This window comes from Budorcas taxicolor, chromosome 23 (genome assembly GCF_023091745.1).
Source record: "Budorcas taxicolor isolate Tak-1 chromosome 23, Takin1.1, whole genome shotgun sequence".
Classification (NCBI taxonomy): Eukaryota; Metazoa; Chordata; class Mammalia; order Artiodactyla; family Bovidae; genus Budorcas; species Budorcas taxicolor.
In genome coordinates, this window is record NC_068932.1 from 7,855,153 (window position 1) to 7,881,530 (window position 26,378).

The following is a 26,378-nucleotide window of genomic DNA, read 5'->3' on the forward strand; positions in this document are numbered from 1 at the left end:
AGGTGATTTTCGCTCTAATAACATCATTCTACCTCCAAAGACAATGTTTGAAGAACTGTGAAAACACCATAGAGAATACACAAAGAAAGAAATTTTAATGTCTTAATTATAAATCTAATAAATTATACTTTCGAGAGGCCACTGTGAGCGGACATTTCTTATCAGTAAAGAAGGTGGAATAGTACTCTAAATGGTTATGGGATGATTTGCCTAATAATATCATTCGGAAAAGAAAGATTATATCAGAAAGCAGCTTAATTGTACTCTGGGTATCAATTTATAGAGTTCACCTTAAAGTGTAAACACTAACCTGCGTAATTTACCACATGAAAGTGAAAGTGTTAGTTGTTCAGTCCTGTCTGACTCTTTGCAACTCTATGGGTAGTAGCCTGCCAGGAATTCTCCAGGCAAGAATCCTGGAGTGAGCTGCCATGCCCTTTTCCCAGAGATCTTCCCAAACCAGGTATCTAACCCAGGTCTCACACTTTGCAGGGAGCTTCTCTACAATCTGACCCAACAGGGAAGACAAATTACCACATGGACTAATACATTTTCCCAAACATTAATAACAATTGAAAATCAGTTTATAGGAGAAGGGAAGGAGTGCAACTTTGTTCACCCAAATTTCCTAAATTTATATACCATAACAGTTTATCCAGAAAAAAATCAGAACTAATGTTTTGAAATATTAATGTCAAGGTTATAAATAAATTAAGCTTGCCAACATTTAACTTTTCTGGAAATGATTCTGCTAAGAAATTAAATGCAATCAACAGATTTTTTTCCATGAATTTTAAGCCACCAGTAACTCACTGTGTGGATCACAATAAACTGTGGAAAATTCTGAAAGAGATGGGAATACCAGACCACCTGACCTGCCTCTTGAGAAATCTGTATGCAGGTCAGGAAGCAACAGTTAGAACTGGACATGGAACAACAGACTGGTTCCAAATAGGAAAAGGAGTACATCAAGGCTGTATATTGTCACCCTGCTTATTTAACTTCTATGCAGAGTACATCATGAGAAATGCTGGGCTGGAGGAAGCACAAGCTGGAATCAAGATTGCCGGGAGAAATATCAACAACCTCAGATATGCAGATGACACCACTCTTTTGGCAGAAAGTGAAGAGGAACTAAAGAGCCTCTTGGTAAAAGTGACAGGAGAGTGAAAAAGTTGGCTTAAAGCTCAACATTCAGAAAATGAAGATCATGGCATCCATTCCCATCACTTCATGGGAAATATATCAGGAAACAGTGGAAACAGCAGCTGACTTTATTTTTCTGGGCTCCAAAATCACTGCAGATGGTGACTGAAGCCATGAAATTAAAAGACACTTACTCCTTGGAAGGAAAGTTATGACCAACCTAGACAGCATATTAAAAAACAGAGACATCACTTTGCTAACAAAGGTCTGTCTAGGCAAGGTTATGGTTTTTCCAGTAGTCATGTATGGATGTGAGAGTTGGACTGTGAAGAAAGCTGAGCGCCAAAGAATTGATGCTTTTGAACTGTGGTGCTGGAGAAGACTCTTGAGAGTCCCTTGGACTGCAAGGAGATCCAACCAGTCCATCTTAAAGGAGACCAGTCCTGGGTGTTCATTGGAAGGACTGATGTTGAAGCTGAAACTCCAATACTTTGGACACCTCATGTGAAGAGGTGACTCATCTGAAAAGACCCTGATGCTGGGAAAGATTGAGGGCAGGAGAAGGGGATGACAGAGGATGAGATGGTTGGATGGCATCACCAACTCAATGAACAGGGGGAACATGGGTTTGGGTGGACTTTGGGAGTTGGTGATAGACAGGGAGGCCTGGCATGCTGCGGTTCATGGGGTTGCAAAGAGTTGGGCATGACTGAGCAACTGAACTGAACTCAACTACGTAAAACTTCTAGGTCCTAAAAGAGAATTTCAGAATATCATGACAAACACTGGGAAAAACCGAAACCTCAAATGCTCGGAAGCTGTGCCAAGCCAACCACTAGATAAGCTGCTGAACATTGTCTGTAGAAAGATATCACTGCTATCGTCCACTTGCTATTCTACTTTCATCAACCCTGTTAACAAGGGCATGTATAACAGCCTCTAATTCAACCTATTCATGAAACACGAATACACAGTATTAATATTCTAGTTCAAGTTATCAAGTTGCATAGACCAAGGAGAATGTGTACATCAAGAGCAGATGGCAAAAATGGAACAGAAAAAACTGGAAGACCAAGAATAATAATACAAAAAAAGACAAAATGTTACCATACAAGTGAAAAGCTTAAAAAGAAAATGAAAACAAAATCCAGCCACCTTGACCTGAAATAAAACCTTAAAAACAGTGGTAACAGGTACCAACTATGAAGAAATGATTAACATTCAGAATTAAGCTTCTGTGTTAAAAAGCCAAGCAATGTGGTCTAACCTCTTAAGACAGTTAAGAAGAAAAGGAAGGAAGTAGAAAATGTTCTAAGTATCCTTTCTGGGTAGTGGCATTATAAATGATGTAGAAAAAATCTTAATGCTTTTTCTAAATATGTCATTTTGATGATCAGAGAAATATTTTTAAATGTAAAAGGCATGCTAAATTAATTCAATGAAATATTAGGGAAAAAAGTCATAACCAAAAAATTATTCCTGCTGCTTTTATAATTAATTGCTGCTGTTCAAATCTCAAGTTTTTCTGACTGATAAACAGGAAGAACAAGTAGGAGATTCAGAGAATCTGTAAAATAAAGATTCCATCTTTCATTTAGTATTTTCTCCTTTTATATCTAAGATTCCAAGCATCTTATCTGTCTTTTAAAACTCCCAAACATCTAAGTTCATTTCCATTTTTATTAGTCCTATAATTACAAACAGAATTCATTCTTGATGTCTGTTTCTTCCAACTCAAGGTCGAGACTCAGAAGATATTTAGCATTTCATAAGCTCTATTTCTAATATCTTGATGGTCTTAAAACTTCATGGATTACTTTTGTGCTGCATATGGTTTATTTCACATTGGTGAGAGTTCTTTTTCCTATTCTTTTCACCTCGCTGTTTCCTGTTCTACTCAAGTTTCGTGGATAAGTTTAATTGGTTGTATAGCAGTGGCAAATTCCATTTAAATGACTACATTTCTTCCGCAAAGTATTAAATGGCAATGAAAGACAAGGGATACGAACAGTTTCTTGGAGTGACTGTAATTTTAGGTAAACGAGAAATTGATAAATTCAATCCATAGATAAAACAGCAGGGCTTTGCCCAGAGGATACGAAACTTGGTTAGTTGTTGAGGGATAGGAGTGGCAGGATTTTGACCATTCTTAGGAGAAGTGTGGCCATCACCAGCATATTTATCCAGAAAGAATGTGGTAAATATACAAGAGATTAGTGTCTCCTAAGATAATCAGAGACAAAGGAATTACACATTAGAAGGCTTAAATTTCCAGACTGCACCTTAAAATGAAAACAATGGGTGTTGTTTGATGAAATAATAGTTTTGAAAATAACTGACATTTTGAAGGCATGGCCAATAGCCATATATTCTTAATTTGTGCAAGGCCTTGATGTACCAGTGCCTCCCTGGAGAAGGAAATGGCAACTCTCTCCAGTATTCTTGCTTGGAGAACCCCATGGACAAAGAAACCTGGCAGATTAGAGTCCATGGGGTCACAAAGAGTCAGATAGGACTTAGCGGCTGAACAACAACTGGGTGCCTACTCAGGACTGTGCAAACATCCCACAAACATAAACATTTCTCATAGAAGTGCAGAGAATTCTGCCCAGGAGTTAAGTGATAACAGTAGGACTTCAAACAACATATCAATTCTCCTTACTTCTTTACAGTCCAAAATCATGCCTCTAAGCAGCTGTATTGGAATGCCCAGCTTGTATAATCAATGTCCCCAACATTCCTACTTGTAGTTTGGTTTTGATGCTAGGGTTTTTCCTATTGGTTCATTCAAAGTACACACCTGAACCAAACTGGTTGGGTCATGGCTGTAATGGAGGTGGCAGTATCTCAAGATCTGGGATCCTTGTAGGGACTCCAGGCTCTGGAGACATGGTCCTTTGCTTTTCTTATACTTCTGGACCAGTGGATTTCAAGCTGTGCTCCGGGTTCCTCTACAGTTCTTCTCAGGTCTGAAAATAATGGCGGTCTCAACTACTTACTGAATCCTTTTATGCTTTTATAGTTTTAGCTGTGATAACAACTGTAACATAACACTATTTATTAAATGTATTACATGCTACACTAAGCCTTTCACAGGCATTCCTTTATTTAATCTTTGCCTTAGTCTTAAGGCAGGCCCTTACTATTTTAAAGGTGAAAAAGCTGAGACCCAGAAACATTGAATTATTTTCCCAAAGGCACACACAACTAGTAAGTGCTAAAGAATCTGAATCCAATGGATCAAAGACCTAAAATGTGAGACCAGACACTATAAAACTCTCAGAGGAAAACAGGCAGAACGCTTGATGACATAAATCAAAGCAAGATCCTCTATGACCCACCTCCTAGAGTAACGGAAATAAAAACGAAAGTAAACAAGTGGAACATGATTAAATCTAAAAGCTTTTGCACAGCAAAGAAAACTATAAGGAAGGTGAAAAGACAATCCTCGGAATGGGAGAAAATAAAAGCAAATGAAACAACTGACAAAGGATTAGTTTCCAAAGTATACAAGCAGCTCATACAACTCATACCAGGAAAAAAAACAACCCAATCAAAACACGGGAAAGAGACCTAAACAGACATTTCTCCAAAGAAGACATACAGATGGCTAACAAACACATGAAAAGATGCTCAACATCGCTCATTATTGGAGAAATGCAAATCAATGAGACCTTACCTCACACCAGTCAGAATGGCCCTCATCAAAAAGTCAACAAACAATAAATGCTGGAGAGGGTGTGGAAAAAAGGGAACATTCTTGCACTGTTGGTGGGAATGTAAATTGATAGAGCCACTATGGAAGATAATATGGAGATTCCTTAAAAACTAGACATAAAACCACCATATTGACCAGCAATTCCACTCCTTCACATATGCCCCAAAGAAACCAGGGTTGGAAAAGACACATGTATCCCATTATTCACTGCAGCACTATTTACAACACGGAAGCAACCTAGATGTCGATTGACAGATGAACGGATAAAGAAGTCGTGGTACATAAACACAATGGAATATTACTCAGCCATAAAAAGGAACACATTTGAGTCAGTTCTGATGAGGTAGATGAACCTAAACCCTATTACAGAGTGAAGTGAGTCAGAAACAGAAAGATAAATATCATATTCTAACGTACATATATGGAATCTAGAAAAATGGTACTGAAGAATTTATTTACAGGGCAATTCAGTTCAGTTCAGTCACACAGTCATGTCCGATTCTTTGCAACCCCATGAATCGCAGCACACCAGGCCTTCCTGTCCGTCACCAACTCGCGGAGTTCACTCAGACTCATGTCCATCAAGTCGGTGATGCCATCCAGCCATCTCATCCTCTGTTGTCCCCTTTTCCTCCTGCCCTCAATCCCTCTCAGCAGCAGAGTCTTTTCCAATGAGTCAACTCTTTGCATGAGGTGGCCAAAGTATTGGAGTTTCAGCTTTAGCATCAGTTCTTCCAATGAACCCCCAGGACTGGTCTCCTTTAGAATGGACTGCTTGGATCTCCTTGCAGTCCAAGGGACTCTCAAGAGTCTTCTCCAATACCACAGTTCAAAAGCATCAATTCTACAGTGCTCAGCTTTCTTCACAGTCCAACTCTCACATCCATACATGACCACTGGAAAAACCATAGCCTTGACTAGATGGACCTTTGTTGGCAAAGTAATGTCTCTGCTTTTTAATATGCTACCTAGACAGTATGTAAAATAGATAGCCAACAGGAATTTGCTGTATGGCTCAGCAAACTCAAACAGGGGCTTTGATTCAACCTAGAGGGGTGGGATGGGGAGGGAGATGGGAGGGAGGTTCAAAAGGGAAGGGATATATTTATACCTATGGCTGATTAATGTTGAGGTTTGACAGAAAATAATGAAGTTCTGTAAAGCAATTATCCTTCAATTAAAAAAACTTTTTTTAAAAATCTGAATCCAGGCAGTATGATTACAGATCCTAACCTCTGAACTCTCCTCTAATTTTGGCACAAGTCTATGTCTATCTCCTCTACAAAGCCTGCCAATGCCCATTCATAGGGAGTTCTCCACCGCTCAAAATTCCTCCATTTTCTTAACCTCTTGTTTGCCAGAACAGTTTGTAATCTATCTCTCTCTGTGCTAAGTAGATTATGAATATCTTAATTGCTCTCCAGGTGTTTAGCAGTGAATCATGAGATCTGGTTGGAGTCCAAGAAATCCTTGATGAATGATGCTACAGATGAAGCTGGATCTTTATCTGTCGACAGCCAGAAACAAAGGTTGAGATGATGTAGTTCATTCAGTGTCTTAGTGGGGACTGTCAAGATAGAGGTATAGTTTAGCAATCCAGATGTGTGACCGTAAGTAAGCTTCTTAAGCCTTACTTGTGCAATGGTGTTATACCTGCAATGGTGCTACACCACACTGTGGGGCAGGACCACTGTGAAGGTTACAGATATTGCTGATAGCCAAGTGTAGGGACATAAAATAAAGAATTACCACTACTTAGAAACGCAAAATAAACTTGGTTTCAACTGGAGCAGTGGTTTTCAACTGTGTTACCTGAGTTGAACTTAAAAATAGCCATCCAATGCTATACTTAACCCAAAGGGAGGAGTAAGAAGGGATGAATAGTAAGTGGATGCAGGGTCATGGATGGGGCTCCCAGAGGCTGCTCTGGATCTACAAAAACCTGTTCTCTTAGATTTCATATGCAAACTCACTCCATGAACTTTATTTTGCAAATAAAGAATTCAGTTATGAAGTTAGTTTTAACAACACTTTTGATCCCACTCAGAAAACTATAGACAACCATGTTTTCAAGTCAATAAAAAGTTGCTCTGTTAGACACAGGAGGACTTATGAGGCTATGAAGTGTGTATTATTAGTAAGACAGATTGCCCTTTGGAGAATACAAGCAGCAAAGAACACCGTGCAGAAGACAATGCTCAGCTTCCTAAGCCATAGAATTTCTTGACCCTTGCCTCCCTGCCTTTCTGAGAAGTGGATACTGCCTAACTTCTGCCACATTCACAGTGAAAACTCAGTTCTCAATACCCTGAAGAAATCAGCTCACTTCCTTACCTACATCCCGCAGCACTCCAGGCCTCAGATCTGTACATGTCTCAATTCCAAGGAACTCCTCATTTCTTTCTCAAGGACTGTGACCCATGGATGTTTCTTTATCTTCTAATAATCAGACACTAAGAGATATGCAATCCATCTTGGACTTCCTGGGCTCTCTTCATGAATGAAATCAATGACCACCTACACCAACTCAAAAGGACCTTTTCCACGATTGGTCCAATGGACTGGATTTAACTATCAGTGAAAAACATTCCCCTTATTCAGACATCACCCACTCAAGTGGTTCTCTTAGATACATCCATACACATTTGTTTTCTCATTTAATCCAAACCACACTCATGAGCATGAAAAACAACAAAATCAAATAAAACTTTCTCTTTGTTCTGTTTTCCTACCAATGTGCTAGCCAGCAAAGCCAAAAAATCTAAAAGTTACTCTTGTTAACAACGTGGCCCAGCCGCCCATGATTTTTTAAATTTTTCCTTCCCTCTCAACCTGTTCTTTTAATGTACCTCTCACTATTCTTCAAAAGGATATGTTAATAATCTGCACAATGTTGATACTCTTCCGCTGATGCTTTTACTGAAAAATAGAAAAGTAACTTTTCCTAAGTATCTCCACTAGACAGCAACAAAAGATGGGAAAAACTTAACGACAGCAAGAATAAAACCACTTATTACGGTGTTCAAAATTTTCCTTTAAATACTTCCACATAAACAATTTGATGCATGGAGAGTGTGCTATGTTTAGGTTGATACAAATTAAGCACTCCGAGGGTCCAGATCAGGGGTCCTCAACTTTAGATCTATAAGAATCACCCAGAGGGCTTGTTTTACACAGATTAGTGTGCCCTACTCAAAAAATTCTGCATCAGTGGATGGAGAATGCCACAGATTTTGCAAGTACCTAAATGATGTTGGTGGTTGCAACTGCAGGGACCACTTTGATAAACATTGTACTAAACATCTGAAGTTCCCTAATCAAGGGTCCCCATTTTATGCATAGAGTAGTAGGCAAATTGCAGGCCTGATTCAGAAGTCTACACACCGGGAAGGAGGAAAGGAGGGGTGCCTATAGCAAAAGCTCTCCAAAGAGTGCTGCCTAAATTTGTCAGAGGATTTATAAATGAACCAGCATGAATGGACTCTACAATCTTGTCACCATTTTCTCACCTGAAAAATCAGAAACAGCCTGTCTCACCTATTACACTAGGGTATTTTGAGGAGGACATTAAAGAATGACTGAATGACAGGCTGGGAATTATAAAGCACAGACATCGTGATTACTTAGAAATTTATCCAGGCAGCAAAGGACATCCTATAGAATCCTTCAGATTCACCAATGAATTGCTGAGATTATGTTTCTTCTAGGCAGAGGAAATTAAAGGGAAAAACGAAGGCAAGCACCATTGACATGACTCAATATTTTTCCTTGTAATATGTTTGTAATGTACAAAAATATTTTTTAAAATTTATTTTTTTTCATGCTCAATTTTTTTAATTGCTCTGTATTCATAATTCCTACTTTAAAGAAATTCATTGACTATTAGGTTTATAGAAAAAATATATAACTACTTAGTGATGTCTCAAATACTGAATAAAATTTCATTCCATGAAACACTCATTAAGTATTTCAATGAACTGCATAAATTAAATCCTTTGCTTGGTTTTGATTGTTCATTATGTGTCTCTAAGATTTTAAGCTCATGATCCTTTCTTTAGTATGTCACACAATTCATTATTTTGATAACAGAGGTACTTAATGTGAGTCCATGTGTTACAATTTGAAAATTAAAAAATAAAATAACTGTGACTTGTGAGTTGTAATTACTGTGTAACTTTCCATGAAAAGAGAGTCCTAAGGCCAATAGGAATAATCCTATGGATGTACTTTTACTTTAAAGAAATGGGAACTACAGACCAAATTTTAAAGTCTGTGACAGCTACATCACATCAAAGTTCTGTCAAACTCCTGACCCTCCCTCTGAAACTAGCTCTGGGTCTCAAGTTGCTTCAGTAATAAAATGGAGTTAACACAATCACCCATCCCCAAATCTCTGAGTCTAGTATGATGTTAATTGCACTTGTTATCCATCTTTACTACTGAGCATTCATCAGGAATCCATCTCAATGTAGGAAAGATTTAAAGAACAATTACATAATATGTAATATTGATCTTAGTATTTTTCTTTTTATTCTTTCAATCAGTTGAGTAAATACTAAAATCACCTCTGATCAAATTATGGAATGAATGAATGAAGGAAGGTTTTATATGTCTAAAACACATAAACTTTGTACTGTGTGGAAGCTCTTTTATGATACAGGTCTTTGTGGGAAAATTACCAATTCTGCAGGATTATAGAATTTGTTAAAAAAAATCAGCCTTCCTTGCCCATTGTATAGAATTTACTATTAAACTACCCATGATTCTTAAAAAATAATAATACCCCAGTTACAGCCTGACTATTCACTCCATATAGGAAACAAAGTATTCAATGATTGACTAATGAGAGGATGGAACAAAAGAGTAATTTATCTAACTTTAGAAGGAATTAGCGGCTTCCCAGGTGGTATTAGTGGTAAAGACCCCGTCTGCCAATGCAGAAGACATAAGAGAACCGGGTTCAATCCCTGGGTGGGGAAGATCCCCCGGAGGAGGGTGTGGCAACCCACTCCAGTATTCTTGCCTGGAGAATCCCATGGACAGAGGAGCCTGGCAGGTTATTGTCCACGGGGTCTCAAAGAGTCAGACATGACTGAAGCAATTTAGCATGCTCCCATGCAAGAAGCAATTAAGTACTAGTGCCTTCCTTAGACTGTGAGAGGGTTTTGTTTTTATCCCAAGAAGCACTGCTAACATATGCCTACTTGACAGGCTGAGTCAATACTAGATTTAGATTTTTTTCTGGAAATAGTTAAGTATAAATCATAAATCAATTCTAATCATAAAAGTTTCCACCAAAAGAAACTAGAAAAACAGCTTCAGCCTCTAAAAGAAAAAGATTATAGTTTAATAACTGTTAATGAATGCACAGAATAGCTTTTGCAGGCCTATTTGTTTATGCTCATCTGTTATATCATCATTGGTACCTTGTGAGTTGCTTTCCTTATTAAAGAAATTTATTTCTTAGGGATTATTGGATTTATGTTACTAATTTTTGCAGTATTCTCTAATAGACCAATGTGATGGAAAATTATACCAAGAAGAAGATTATCGAATTAAGTCACTAAACAAGTGTACCTGCTTCTTCAAGATGATGCCATAATCATCTGCTTGTTTCATTGTCCAGGATGGTGACAATAATGACAACTCCTGGGAAGTTACTGAGCTATTCTTTCTGCAATTGGGGTCATATTTCTAGTCTTTATCATCTAAGCTGATGTTGTGTCCTCCTTCAGGGTTCTTGGTGTAAAGCATTCATCGGGCTGGGAGAAAGCAAAGCATGCATCTTGTTAATCTGCCTCTTGAAGATAAAACAGAGACTGTCTCATTAATGCAGTTATCTCCTCTGCCTTTGCACTGGCCCACGGGGAGCATGACAGTATGTGGTTGCTCCCAGTCATTAAAACCCCAAGTAACAACTGCACACATGTCAACTGCTTGTACTGGCAGACAATGTTGGTTCATTTTTACAACATGAAAATCGTTATCATAAAAATGGCACTTTATGGAACACTATAATGGCATTTCCTAAAAGCTATGTAATTGCTTACTTCTTGATATAGTCATCTTAGGAAACTGTCAAGGTTTACAGCCACTCTAAGAGCTTCATCTAAGGTTCCTTTATATCAGTAATAAAACTGGCATTCATTCCTTGCATTTCTTTACCAATAAAAAGCACCATATGTTGACCTGAGAGGTGTAGGCATTACATTTATAGTGCATAGAGTTATTTGAGCAAGAAATTATAGTCAAATTCCTTTTACTTTTTTTCCCAATTCATCTTTTTAGGGTTTTGACAGTTGGCAGATTTTCTTAAGTCAGGTTGAATAATGCAGTGTTTGAAACAGACCTGCAAGGGAAAACACAAGCCATTTTACTGCACACACTCAACTCTATTTTAAAAACAAAAATAAACAGAAAATCTAAACCTTTCAACTTGTTCTTAAAAACATCTTTGACACAGTGAAATATCTTAATTGCTCAGCTTCCCCCCTTTACAAATATCTCAGGAAGGTTAAAGTATGGAAAGTTGAAAGTATTTACATTAAATCAGATATTATTCATTATTCAAGTCCCAATTTGTCAAATTTCTTGTAAGGATATTTAAGGTTCTTTTGTGTTAGTACTGTAGTACTGAGGAATTTTAAAATACTTGTATAAATAATCTAAGGAGAAAGAATTATTCAGATATTTTGCTCAAGCCCATTCATAAAAGAGCTTTTACACCCACCAAAGCCATTTTGCAGGTAACTTGTATATGGTAATCACCCTAATCTGGTACCAAGATGTTTTCCTACAAAGAGAGAACTTTTAGTCTTGGATTTTTATTGGAGTCTCTTTGAATGAATTATGTGAATTATATATTGGCTAAGGTTTGGGGCACTTTCAGTGGAGCACCCAAAGTAAGAGGAACAAGCTTCAGTTCAGCACCTTCAGGCAAAAATACAAATTCATGTACAACTGAAGTCTGAGCAAAGAGCATGTGGTTCAAACCTCAAAAAATTCTTGTGTGGTTGTGAGAACTGGCTGTGAGAAATCCAGGTAAAAATAAGGCATGTTTTATGCAAATGTACAAATAGGCTACGCACTACTTCACCTCTCTCTGTACAATAAGTGCCTCATCCATCTTATGTTTCCAGTAACATCTCCATTTTTGTGATTTTAGAGAACCTTGGGCATAGACGTAGGGTAAGAGGCCCAGGGTGAGTGTAAATTGCTATTGCCTTAGCTGTGAGGGTAGTGAAGGTGAAATCACAGCCAGGAATGACACTTAGAAAAACATGATAATGATATGCTTCTAGGTATGGGAACTGAGTAAGCCATGGGTATTGAATGAATATATTAGAAATTCCTATCCTTCATGGCGTTTGAAAATGGATGGTAAAATGCTCCTTTGTTTATACAATCTTAAAATATTTAGACAAAAATGTGAAATTCAAACAACATTGTTTGGTGTTATAGAAATCAAATATAACAACTGATATTTTTTTCCCTACCCATGGTATCTGGAATGCTTGTAATTGGATATATGCAATTAAAGTGACTATTTTCATATCACAATTAAAAAAAAAAAAAAAACCCTTGAACTTATTTAAGGTATGAATGGGCTTCCCAGGTGGCACTAATGGTAAAGAACTCACCTGCCAATACAGGCGACATAGAGGTTAGGGTTCGATACACGAGTAAGGAAGATCCCCTGGAGGAGGAAATGGCAACCCACTCCAGTATTCTTGCCTGGAGAACACTCTGGACAGAGGAGCCTGGCAGGCTACAGTCCATAGCGTCACAAAGAGACACAACTCAAGCGACTTAACATGCACACAAGTCATGAATAATCCAACGCATCTGTTAGATGCTATCAATATTATTTTTACATATTTGTATATTTTCATTCCTCAGAGGAAGAATCAATGTTTTATAAAATAAAAGTAGATTACTAGTATAGATTTTCTGTAACGTAATATGGATTTCCCACCCCATCCCCCATATCACTATGGTTTTCATTTTGCTCTAAAAAAATATTCTTCTTGGTGCTATCAGATCTTCCTCCTGGTATGACCATAATAACAAATGATATACTTTTATTTAGTCTCAGAAGAATCCCAGAAGATTTTTCCCAGGTGAAAAACAAACAGCTTACTTCAAACTACCATAGTTCTTTTAGCTGGATTACTATGAACAATCTTATAATTTAGAGCATATGTCAATTGGTAGCTTTAATAAAATACATATTTTGGATTAAAAACATGAAAGTAAGACTTCAAACCATAAAACTCCTACAAGGAAACATAAGTGGTAAATGCCTTGAAATCAGTCTGGGAGATGATTCTTTGGATTTAACACCAAAGGCAAAAGCAACAGAAGCAAAAACCAGTAAGTGTCGCTATAACAAACTAAAAACTGTCTGCAGAGTAAAGAAAGCCAACAAAACGAAAAGACAACCTTCAGAATGGGGAAAGAAATTACTTTCAAATCATGCATCTGATGAGTTAATGTTATGACCAACCTAGGCAGCATATTAAAAAGCAGAGACATTACTTTGCCAGCAAAGGTCCGTCCAGTCAAAGCTATGGTTTTTCCAGTAGTCACGTATGGATGTGAAAGTTGGACTATAAAGAAAGCTGAGCGCCAAAGAATTGATGCTTTTGAACTGTGGTGTTGGAAAAGACTCTTGAGAGTCCCTTGGACAGCAAGGAGATCCAACCAGTCCATCCTGAAGTATCAGTCCTGAATACTCATTGGAAGGACTGATGCTGAAGCTGAAACTCCAATACTTTGGCCGCCTGATGCCAAGAACTGACTCATTTGAAAAGACCTGATACTGGAAAACATTGAGGGTAGGAGGAAAAGGAGGTGAGAAAGGATGAGATGGTTGGATGGCTTCACCGACTCTATGAACATGAGTTTGAGTAAACTCCGGGAGTTGGTGATAGACAGGGAAACCAGGCATGCTGCAGTCCATGGGGTCACAAAGAGTCGGAAACAGCTGAGTGACTGGACTGAACTGAATATCCAAAATATATAAAGAAGTCATACAACACAATATCAACAAATAAAACAAACAACTTGATTAGAAAGTGGCCAGCGCATTTGAATAGACATTTCCCAAAGACATACTGACAGCCAGAAGGCACATGATCAGATGTGCAACATCACTTAATCATTAGGAAAATGAAAATCAAAATCACAGTGACGTATCACCTCTCACCTGTTAGAATGACTGTTTTCAAACAGACAAGAAATAAACAAGTGCGGCAAGGGTGTGGAGAAAAGGAAAACTTCATCCATTTTTGGTGGGAACATAAAGTGGTGTAGCCATTATGGGGAACAGTATGGAAGTTCTCAAAATACGAAGACTCTTAATACTCTCTGGTCCAGCAATTCCACTTCTGGATATTTATTCAAGAAATAAACAACACTAATACCCAAAGAGATATGAACCCACATGTTAACATCCACATTACTAACATTTATAGCAGCCAAGACAGAAATAACCTGTGTATCCATTGATGAATAGGTAAAGAAAATGAGGTGTACATATAAACAATACTACTGTCATAAAAAAGGAGGGAATGCTGCCACTGGCTACAACATGGATGAACACTGAGGGCAGTATGCTAAGCGAAACAAGTCAGACAGAGAAAGACAAGCACCATTATGATTCCACTTCTATGTGGAATCTTAAAAAAAAAATAATAATTTCAAATACAGAGAACAGATTGGTGGTTGCCAGAGGTTGAGGATCCGGCAGTGAAGGGTGGGTAGAATGAGTCAAAGAGGTCAAATGGTACAAACTTCCAATTTTAAAATAAGTCCTGAGGATATAATGTACACATAGTAACTAGAGTTAATACTATGTTGTATATTTAAAAGCTGGTACCAAAGCAGAACTCAAAAGTTCTAATCACAAGAAAAGAAATTTTGTAATGATATATGGTGATGGATATTAACTGGATGGGTATTGTGGAGATTGTTTTACAGTATATTCACATATTGAATCATGTATATCTGAAACTAATATAACATTATACATTCATTATATTTCAATATAAAAAAACATATTCTAATTAAAAAAAAGCCAACCCACAGGTGCTTGGGTCACATTCATTAGCAGAGGAAGTCACTGGAATTTATTCAAGGCCTGATATAATTTCAAAAAGTTATTCTCGTGAAAAAGAAGACTCCCGTACATTGAGGAGCTCTTGAATGTCACCTAAAGTTTGTGATGACTGTGCAATTAAAAATGCACTAAAATCCTAGGCAGCTCTCAGGCTGATCTAGGGAGAAAGATAAAGAGAGATCATCAACATTTTCAATCATGAAAGTGATATTAGGGGAAAAGAGGTAAGTGAGGGAAAAGCCAGGTAAGTGAGAAGGAAAAACGTGTGGCTAGACAAGTGATTAAATAGGAAGGGGAACTTCCTCAGACTTAAAAGACTACTGCACCCAAGTAGATGAATCAGTTTTGAAAGTTACTCCAAATGGTCACCACTGGCAAAACAATGGTTACAAAAAATATAGATAAGAAATAACATAATTTTGAATTCTGATAAACAAGTGGATCTGAAAAAACAAATAAGGACATTAAAAATATATCACATGTAAAGAGTAAGATAGCACTGATTGTGGTCATTTGATAAAACTAATACAATGGAATCTAATTAGAGTTATAAAGTGATCAGCTTGAGAGTATAACTTAAATTTAAAATAGTGTTTAAGCCTCCAATTGGTAAGGACACCTCCCTTGACAGTACAGAAGATGGCACAAAAGGTCCTAAATAACAAATGACCTTTATTCACACCTTTTAATTCTCACACGACATTCAGAGGTTAATAGATAACATCCCTTAGGCATGCACAAAATCTCTGCACCTATAAATGCAGAGATGTATTTGCACATGATTAACCATAGACTCTTCTCAATACATCCTCCACACCTTAAGGGGGCATGATGAACACATACACACAAACACACTCACACACATGAGACATATGAGTCTGAATTAAAGAACATGATCCATTGCTCATTCCCTTTAATGACAGATAAAATTCTTACCCCAAAATAGTGAGGATTATAATTTGCATTCAACACCTAGTGCCTTGTTGCTGAACAGATGCATAATGTCTACTTAAATTTATCAAACATGAGAACAACAGAGGCGAGTACAAATGAACAGCATTTTATAAGAACTTAATAAGAAAACTGACTTTCATGAAGCCAAGCAATCACCTTAAGAAAAAAATCTCTTGGGCTATATAATTCATTTAAATATTCTATTCTGTTTAAAGTATTTCTTTAATAACAATTTAATATTTCACAAGATTAAGCACCATCTTACTATCAGTTGTTTGCCTTTGGAAGGTTTTAGTTAGATTAAATGAGAAGCATATAAAAAATATTTTTTATCAGTTAGGTATTTTAAAACCTGAAAAAAGTATTCACAATTCAGAGAAAGCTTATTTTAGTCCAAAGGTGTTATCATGGCCCATTTTTGCCCTAAAAGCAATATATTTCTCATCAAAATGAAGCATGATAGCAAAATCTGTTCACCTAATGGAGTCACCACTGCTCTTTTCTCTAGTTGAGACACTTTCCCAGTGAGTTTAAGTTCTGGCAAAATCTGTTATGGTTCACTGGGCTTCATTATTCTTTGAGTCATATAATTAAACGATCACATGAAATAAAAATATGGCAGTGCCTATCAATCAAAAGAGTTCTGTGTTCTCAGACATCAAGAATCAAAATGTCAAGAAAGACTGATTTTATAAGGGTCCCAGTTGCCACTGATGTGGCAGCGATTTCAGTGACTAAAAAGGTGATTCACTAACAAGACCTGTAAGACTAGCTGGCCACACATTCTTCAGTTCTTTACAACCCAAGTTTTCATGTCATATTGTCAGTTATGTGCCATACTTCTGAGAGGAAAAGAGCAATATACAAAACCATCAGTGACACTCAGATAAAATTAACAATAGCAATTTAATTGTCATCTTGCCAACGGGATTGTTTTAATGACACAACCTAGTCAAAGTAACGTGATTGCAATCATTCACAGGATACTATGTCAGAAGAACTTTTCAAACATTAAATACACATTTCTGCCTGAAAATGCTCTGGACCTTCCATTGTCGGCTTTGGCTTCCAGCTCTGTTTGTTACAAATTCATTACATCCTGTACTCAGGAAGAAGGAATATTTAAAACAAACTTCTTTTCCTTCTAACTATTGCAGCTGCTTCTACCAAGCAATAAAAGTTGCTAGAGAAATCATATATACACATACATGTAAAATTAGGGAAACAAGCTGCTTTATTGCCTTGACTTAAAATAAGCTCAATCAGTAGAAAAGAAAAACGTTATAATATACAGCTTGATGAGCAGCTGAAGACAAGAATATACTCAGACGCAATTCTAGAATTCAGGATATCTTACTCAGGGTTTGAATGAGACGAAAGACATTTCTCCTCTTAATTTTTCTAAACCACTGAATGAATAAGTGAAGTTTATGTGGGGAAAGCAACCCGAAATAGACAGATACATAAAATGTACTTAAATATGATTCTGAGACTTTAAGGCAGAAAATGCAACATCTTGCTCCGGTTTAATTATAATTCATAGAGTGCTATTTTATAAACGCTAATTTATGAGTTCAAGGTTCTTTGAATAAGTCAGCAACAAAATTTAACTCAATGTTAACAATTACTCTTTAGGATAAAAATCAAATGTATCGCTAAGCAATAATTAGAAGCTAGATTAATAAAATTATAAAGATTAAAATCAAGAGGCATATTAACTAACACTTCACAGATCAAAGGAAAGAAGACACTGAAAGGCCTTTTTTTTTTTCATTTTAAATAGCCTTACTTTTGACGGTCGCCGTCCGGGTACAGTTGTAAAGGATAGCCAACTCTCCAAACACTTTTCCAGGACCCATGGTGCACAGCTTCACGCCTTCTTTTGTAACTTCAACCTTACCATCTAAAAAGAAGGAGGAAAACATATCATTTTGATTCTCTCTCGTGTTTTATTTCATTTGTTGCATTTCTAAGATGGGAGAGAGGAGGGCCAGGCTCATTTTCAAAAATACAAAGCAGTTACCAACTAAAACAAAATCACCCTCAAGACGCAATGCAAGAAATGTAAATCTTGTCCTAAATTATCTTTTCTTAAATTCATCATTGATACGATTGGAAAGGAGACTAAAAGAAAACACCAAAAAAAAGGGATAGAAATAAAAAAGTCAAAATGTGAAATTATTGCAAATGTGATAGTAGAAAACTCTAGTAATCCAATTTTAAAGTCATTTTGAATTTGCAAGGAAAAATTGAGTGAGTGTGTTTCCTACAGCACACTTCATATTGGGAATTTTCATCTGAGTAAGGCAGCATGCAAAGGGAAATTACTTTGACCCTTGGGCATTATTCAATTGCAGCTCACAGTATCTTTTATTTTTAAACATCTTGTCCAACTTGGCCAAGACTGTTTTATCTGCTTCTCAGCCCTGCAACATGGACTGTAAGGAAACCAAAGTACTGAATACCAAGGTTGAGGGGAAAGAAAGAGACACTGGGACTGTCGGTGTTCCACAAAAGATTTGGAAAATGAAGCGCTAAAGGAGGAAAAGCTAAGGAAACCACGTACACTGGATATATATTGGTGCCTGAAAGTAAAGCAATGCTATTCATGAAGGAAATTTTAAATATATATATATATATTTTAATTCAAAGCTATGTACACTAAACCTTTCATCATCTAATATAATGGGGGAAGAAATAACAAGGCGACACAGTCTATTCTATACTTTATCTTACCCTTTTATTACTCTTCCCAGTTACTTAGCCACAGGCTGCAGAAGGGAAGCCTAATGCTTGGCAGCGGCTAGTGACTGAAAAGAATTAACACTACCAAGTTTGTCGGAATGTCAGGCCTTCATACATCGTCTCCATAATTACCCCCTTTAAGCTATATGCTTCCTGTAATATTTAACTTTTTAGAGCTTTAGCTTTACACTTACTCCTTTCTTTTTAAAAATCGACCCAGTTTTACCTACAAATAATGTATTTATGAAGTCATCAGTTCAGTTCAGTTCAGTCGCTCAGTCGTGTCCGACTCTTTGTGACCCCATGAATCGCAGCTCGCCAGGCCTCCCTGTCCATCACCAACTCCCGGAGTTCACTCAGACTCACGTCCATCGAGTCGGTGATGCCGTCCAGCCATCTCATCCTCTGTTGTCCCCTTCTCCTCCTGCCCCCAATCCCTCCCAGCATCAGAATTGTTCAAATACGTGAGATAAAATCTTCTTTATTTAAAAACTTTAAAAAGCTGAATTCACAACTGATACAATGTGCCACGCACACCAGCCATGAAGCAAACCTAGATTATACGTTTACATAGCATAGGAAACGGCAATCCACTCCAATGTTCTTGCCTGAAAATTCCGTGGAGAGAGGAGTTTGGCAGGCTACAGTCCACAGGGTCACAAAGAGTCAGGCATGACTGAGCAGGCACGTGTAACAATACATTTACAAAGGAATTCCAAGTATAGCCTATACAGACTAAGTGGGTCACTTTAAAAAAATTAAAAATAAGATAGTCAAAAGTTTACTGCATACACGCAATGGTTGCAATGTCCACCTAATCAACTTCCCTTTAAGTATTTAGCTTCATCTTGAAGCCACCCTCTTCATTTACATTCCTTTCTTTTTCCCTCTGTGTCTAAAAACAAGACTTGTTTTAAATGGAGTCCAGGTGCATGGAAAGCAGGTGGGCCTGTATGTGGTTGTTTTGGTTATGAGGGGACAGATGTGGGGAAACAAATAAGGAAAAAGTCTAATAGGCAGAATACTTGGCACGCTTATGCAGAGGCTTACAGCCCTCAATAAATGGCCCAGTACGGAGGTTTTTCTATGCTTATAATTTGATATTAACTTTAAGAACACACTTTAATGAAACTATCTCAGATCATCACTGTGAGTCACTTCACAATGATAATTAATGATAGTTAGCAGAAACTAACAACATTGTAAAACAACTATACTCTAATAAAAATAAATAAATAAATAAAAACAAAAAGCTCCTAATAGTTTTCTAGACTTTTTCCATTATTTTCCCTGGCTAAACTCAACAATGACTAGAGGCTATTAGGACTGTTACTTGAGGTACTAAAAATAATCCAAAATGTAGTTAATTTATATCTTCTACTCCTGCTCTTTTTATTCATTTTTGTTTTTTTAATGTGATACTATATTGCTATTGTTTTTACTATGCCCTATCTCTACTAGGAAAGAAAAATAAAGAAACATTCAAGCTATTTTTATCTGAACTCTGCTAAACTGTTCAAGTTGTTTGTGTGAGAGGTGTTAGAATATTGGGTTAAAGAAAGCCTGATGGTTATTTATAGTTTCACTTGACTCTTGATATCACTCCTGCCATTAGCACAAATAGATGAAAGCTTTATCACAGCAACTTGAGTGTACTTTTTATTTTACTTCAGGTACCACAGGCCCATTTATGATGTAAAATGGGCTGAGTCATAAGTCCTAAATTTTGCCACATTGAACAATAATTAACCTACCTCTTGCTTTTTGGCACCACAATTTATGTACCACTTCAGGGAGACGGTCAGTAATAACAGATCCATAATGAAGAATCCATGCTGCTGCTAAGTCGCTCAGTTGTGTCCAACTCTTTATGACCCCATGGACTGTAGTCCACCAAACTCTTCTGTACATGGAACTCTCCAGGCAAAAATACTGCGGTGGGTTGCCATGCCCTCCTCCAGGGGATCTTCCCGACCCAAGGATCAAACTCTCATCTCTTATGTCTCCTGCATTGGCAGGCAGGTTCTTTACCACTAGCACCACCTGGAAAGCCCATACTTTTTTTTTTTTTTTAAATAAGAATCAGTAGTTTCTATAAATAAAAGAAGGTATTGAATTTACAAGAAGACCCAGAGTCTCCTGACTTTATCGGCTTTTTTTTTCAACTAATCTGTAGTTTGGGGCCATAAGGACTTTCACAAATAAGACCGATCAGTTTAGAGATTTATTACTGGCAGGCTGAGACAGAATGGTTGGCAATAAGCTAATTATGAATACTCTGTGCTGAGTTCTAACAATCTTGGTTGGAACATGCAGGACAGCTTGACTGGTCATTAAAGGGAGACAGTTGTTCTATCAAAGGTCCCATCTAGACAAGATCTTCCATCTCCTTCATTGTCTAATACTTTTATGATGTTGTAGGTTTGAGAACACAGTTTTTACATTATGTATTCTCTCATGAGGGTTTCTATGGCTGATATATTCAACAGGAACATTTAACATTGTGATGGCTGAGCGGTGCTGTGATCAGCATGGGTATATTTTCTCTAGGAGAAGATATGCATATGTTATGAGAAGATTAGGTTTAGTTAACATCTGTCATCTCACAAATACAGTTGTTGGGTTTTTTTTGCCCCTTGTGATGAGAATGTTTAGAACTTACTCTCTGCTTCCTCGATGGATTAAGAATACTACTATATTGAACTTGCCTTGTCATTTTAGGTTAGGAGTGCGGTCACTTGTGGAAGAAAGTAGAACTCATTAAGGCTACTATGGGCCAACTAAAGGGAAAAAGCCTTCTCCTTTCTAGGGGCAGATGATAGTCTTAGATAATCTTCCTTAAGAATACGTCTTGTCAGTCATTTACATATGTCTTCTTTAAGTCAGTATAAATGGAGAAGGCAATGGCACCCCACTCCAATACTCTTGCCATGGAAAATCCCATGGGCGGAGGAGCCTGGTGGGCTGCAGGCCATGGGGTCGTGAAGAGTCAGACAGGACTGAGCGACTTCCCTTTCACTTTTCCCTTTCATGCACTGGAGAAGGCAATGGCAGCCCACTCCAGCGTTCTTGCCTGCAGAATCCCAGGGACAGGGGAGCCTGGTGGGCTGCCGTCTATGGGGTCACACAGAGTCGGACACGACTGAAGTGACTTAGCAGCAGCAGTAGCAGCAGCAAGAAGGAAGAAGACAGTCTTACTATTAGATGGCAATTTATTCTCAAATTAAAGAAGGGCAGTGGGTCAGCACCTTATCAGTTTTCTGTTTAAGCTTGATTCCAAGTCCAAAAGGATATGGTCTCTCTGGACCTAAGCTCCTGTTCTTTTGATGAGGTGTTAATTTGGATTGGAAATCATTGTTTGGAAATTTAACAAAAGTTTGTGAAAAATTGCCCTGTTTTAGTATTTACTATTAGGTGAGTTTACTTTAGTTTTTGTTTGTTTGTTTTTGGTTTACCAGTATCTTATTAAAGATTGGGCTTCCCAGGTGGCGCTAGTGGTAAAGAACCCACCTGCCAATGCAGGAGACAAAAGAGACTAAGGTCCCATCCCTGGGTCAAGAAGATCCCCTGGAGAAGGAATGGAAGCCCAACGCCAGTATTTTGCCTGGAGAATCCCATGGACAAAGAAGCCTGGTGAGCTACAGTCCATAGGGTCTCAGAGAGTTGGACAGGACTGAAGGCACTTAGCATGCACACACATTAGAGATTAAAGATAAGAGAAAGCGAGAGAAAGAGATAAACAGAAGTGACTTCTTCCCTAAACTATCTGTGTTTTCACAGTTTCTGTAACCATCACATCCTTATGATGCTTTACATGGGGCCAAGCTTCCCATTCACAGGAGTCACTTTTCTTACATAATCATAGAGATTCTTACTAGAAGCACAAAAGTACTAGTCATCCAAATGGAATGAAACTTAGTCTGAGGTATAAGAGGCTAGTCAAGGTTGAAGCTACATGAGTGAAGACCTCTGTTTTCTCTTTCAATTAGAAAAATCTGATTTCCCTTCTGGTCATGACTGCTATAAATACATTAGATCCAATTTTTCATTACACTAAATTACAACTGATTGTAATACATATTGAATATGAAATAAAATCAATACCGGTGTACTTAATAATCAGAGAATCAAAAACATAAGTGATGTATTTAGAACTAAAAATCTCACTTACGGGAACTAAAAGGAAAAAGAGAGAGAGGTTAACATGCACATTAATAAACGTGAAACTCATTTTTGTTTTGGCTTCTAACTCTGAGGTCTTGGGCTTCCCTGTGGCTCAGCTGGTAAGGAATCTGCCTGCAATGTAGGAGATGGGGGTTGGGAAGATCCCCTGGAGAAGGGAACGGGCACCCACTCCAGTATTCTGGCCTGGAGAATTCCATGGTCTGTATAGTCTATGTGGTCACAATGAGTAGGATGCAACTTCTCACTTCCACTTTTTATGAAGTCTTACGGCATATGCGCTTATCCACACAGGAAACCTACAGGAGGAAAGGGAATGAAATTTAACCAAGCCGGATACAGAAAATCATCTGAACCAGCAGAATGAAAGTCTGGAATGAGCAAATTACATTACAGCATTTCTGTCCTTAGAGATATTTAAGGAGTAAGAATTAACTAAACGTACTGTAGATGACTCAGCCATTGACCAGACATGAACAGAACTCTGGAAAGACTTCACAAGACAAGCATGATGATTCTATACTCTTTCTACATCTTACGTTTAGAAATCCTAGCACTTTAAAGTACTCCAAAGGCACTAGATAAATATCAGTGGCCTACTTCAACTTCTAGTGATGAAGAAAACCAAAGACAGGACAGATCAGAGATAGTCACACATAGGGAAGAAATAGGAAGTAGTCTAATCATTCCCTGAATAACAAGAGTTGAATAGATAATTTGACTGTCTCAAGTTTATTAAGCTCAATTCTTGTCATTCACAATGTATTTTTGTCCTATTACTTCCATGATACATGAGCACCTCATTAGTCTAACCGATGGATGGCCATGTCTGTAGTTCCTTTAGCACGTGACAAACACTATGATCAGTGTCAGACCTATGCGGACGCATCGTATGATTTCTGTGTTTCTTATGTAATAGCATTAAGTTGGGGAGACTTTTGGACCTAACACTATGGTTCTCAAATGGGGTCACTCTTAACCCTAGAGGCTATCTGGAAACATCTGGAGATATTTGTTTGGTTCTATGAAAGTTTTGGAACTAAGGAGGTTCTTCTGGCATCTAGAGAGGAGACGAGCATCACTCAACATTCTCCAATACACACGTCAGCCCCTAGACGCAAGCATTATTAGGGCAAGAATGCAAGCGGTGCCAACGCTGAGAAACTCTGAAATGAACTATGTCCACATGTGTACAAAATGCTCTTCCTTCAAAGGGACAATTTTGACTTCCACTTAAAAAAAGAATCTCTACCAGATATACATTGCAAGCTAAAAAAAGGCTAGCACCAGGTTGCAATATTGAAGTAATCCATGTCGATATTAGAATAGAATTAGAATAAACACGCAAAGCTACTTTACTGACTTATTTTCCCCAGCAGATGTCACCTGAAATAGAAATGATTATAAAAATTTTTGAAGCAAGACTTACAAGAGTATCCTGCTGATGATAGAATGACATCAGCATTTTTCCAGGCATACTTGAGACTATCAGGTTCTGACTCTACTGCTGAATGGTTAAAAGATCTGGGACAAGTTATTTAACTCTCTATGTGTCAATTATCTCACTAAAAATTTGGTATAATAGAACTTAATAGGTTTTGATAATTAGATAATGCATGTGCCAAGATAAAAATACATAGGTTAAAAATAGTTCTTGAGGAAACTGTACTTCTTTTTAAAGAAAAAATACTTTGCTAAGCTGTTTTAAGGAAAAAAGAAGCAGGGTTCAAGGTTTTGGTTCATAAGATTCAGGAATGGAAAGGAGAAGAGTGACAGATGAGCAGAGGCAATAAAAAGAAAAACATGAGTAAGAAACTGGAGATTCCAGAGAAAGGGGCAGGCAGGAAAGCTTCCTGTTGAGAGAGGCTTCAGGATTTTTAGTAGGAGGGATGTCTAATGTACAATATTCAGTTAGTTGTTGCCAGAATTACTGCCCTACATTTCTCTCCAAATTAATCTGCTTCACACTAATTTCCTGTGTAAAGGCCTTGGAGGAAGATAAAAGCTTGAGGAAGGATCCACTGCTTGGATACATCAATAAACAGAAAAGCAAGGAAATGAAGAATGAGTGATAATGGGGAGCTGGAAAGCAGGAAACCCTACAATATCTATGTAAACTGTGTAGTTATAAGAAACTAAGGACTCAGAAACTGGCAGATATTTGAGGGGAGGACATCAGTCTTTTCACAGGATGTGAAATGGGTGCTTAATCCAATTTCACCTAAGGCTAGGAAGGTTAGAAAAGAATTCACTGTGACCAGAATGATGCTGCTTCAATCAGAGATTATGTCTCCTTTATCTAAATTCACCTACTACCTTTTAATGGCTCTTAGGAGGCAGAAAAAGAATTCTGAAATCACAAGTTCTAAACTAATATTCTGGTTCTCACTGCTCTTGACATGTCAGGCTTTTAGACCTTCAGTTTCTACACCAGGGCAATGGGAACAGCTACCTGCTTCACAGAATTAATATGTGAAAATTGTGTCAGAGTTTGGTGTGTGATCAAGCTCTCTACACATATTAGTATCCACTAAACTAACTGAAGGGCCAGTCATTTAATCCTGCAGTGACTGGCTGTAAATAGAGTAGAAAATTCTCACGAGTGAATAAATGGGAGTGTTGGTGAAAATGACCACTGGGGTGATCATGCTTGAGGGAAGCCTGAAGATTTTGTTTTATACTGCCTACGGAGTCCAGAAGAAGGAAAAACAGTACAGCTGACCCTTGAGCAATTCAGGTTTGAACTGCATGGGTCCACTTAGACGTGGACATTTTTCAATGGTGAAAACTTCAGTACTATTGACATGGAGCAGGAATCTGTGGGGCTGCTGGGCATAGAAGCCTTTCCATGAACCTCATTTCTTGTTTGTAGGATTCCAGCCTCCGTGACCTTCCCTGATTCCCAAAGGGCAGGTGTGAGGAATTAATCAGGGAAGGGAGTAGATGCAGAGACAAGAACAGTCAAGAAATAATAGTGTAGCCTTGGGGCAGAGTCCTGGTTCCACCTCAAAGATACACATAACAATATCTTTGTGTTCTTTACAAACTAAACCCTCCAACAAGCAGAGTTAGCATTTTTCATTCCAAGACCACCTGAGACCAGACTAAAGGCACCAGAGAGCTCGTCAAGAGATTATCTGAGACCAGAATAAAGGAGTGCAAACCCTGCACATACCTAATCTGATCAACAACTCTGCCCTTGAACCACTGCTATAAACTCCTTCAGAAATCCTTCTGGGCTTGAACACACAGTTTTCAAGGGCAGGAAACTGCTGTCTCCCCCTTTGCTGGGCAAAGCAATAAAGCTATCCATTTCTTCTTCACCCAAAACCACAGACATGAGAGGGACAATTACAACTTTTACTTGGATTAGTTTATGCTTGCTAAAGAATCAACTGTAATAAAAAAGTGTCAATCTCCCACTCCACTTGGTAAAAGTATTTTTGTACTGTAACTTACTTTACCCAGCAGTACAATACATTTCTCACAATGCAAATTTTTATTTCATAGCTT

General features: G+C 37.8%; 1 protein-coding gene across 1 annotated transcript in view; it reads right to left on the bottom strand.

Annotated features, from left to right (window-relative positions):
- The window catches only part of PRKG1 (protein kinase cGMP-dependent 1), a 1,293,658-nt gene that overhangs the window by 863,912 nt on the left and 403,368 nt on the right, over positions 1-26,378 (bottom strand). Inside the window, exon 3 of the mRNA XM_052661192.1 lies at positions 17,728-17,841. Coding sequence (XP_052517152.1) covers positions 17,728-17,841 — 114 coding nt within the window. The remainder of the gene's footprint in view (positions 1-17,727; positions 17,842-26,378) is intronic.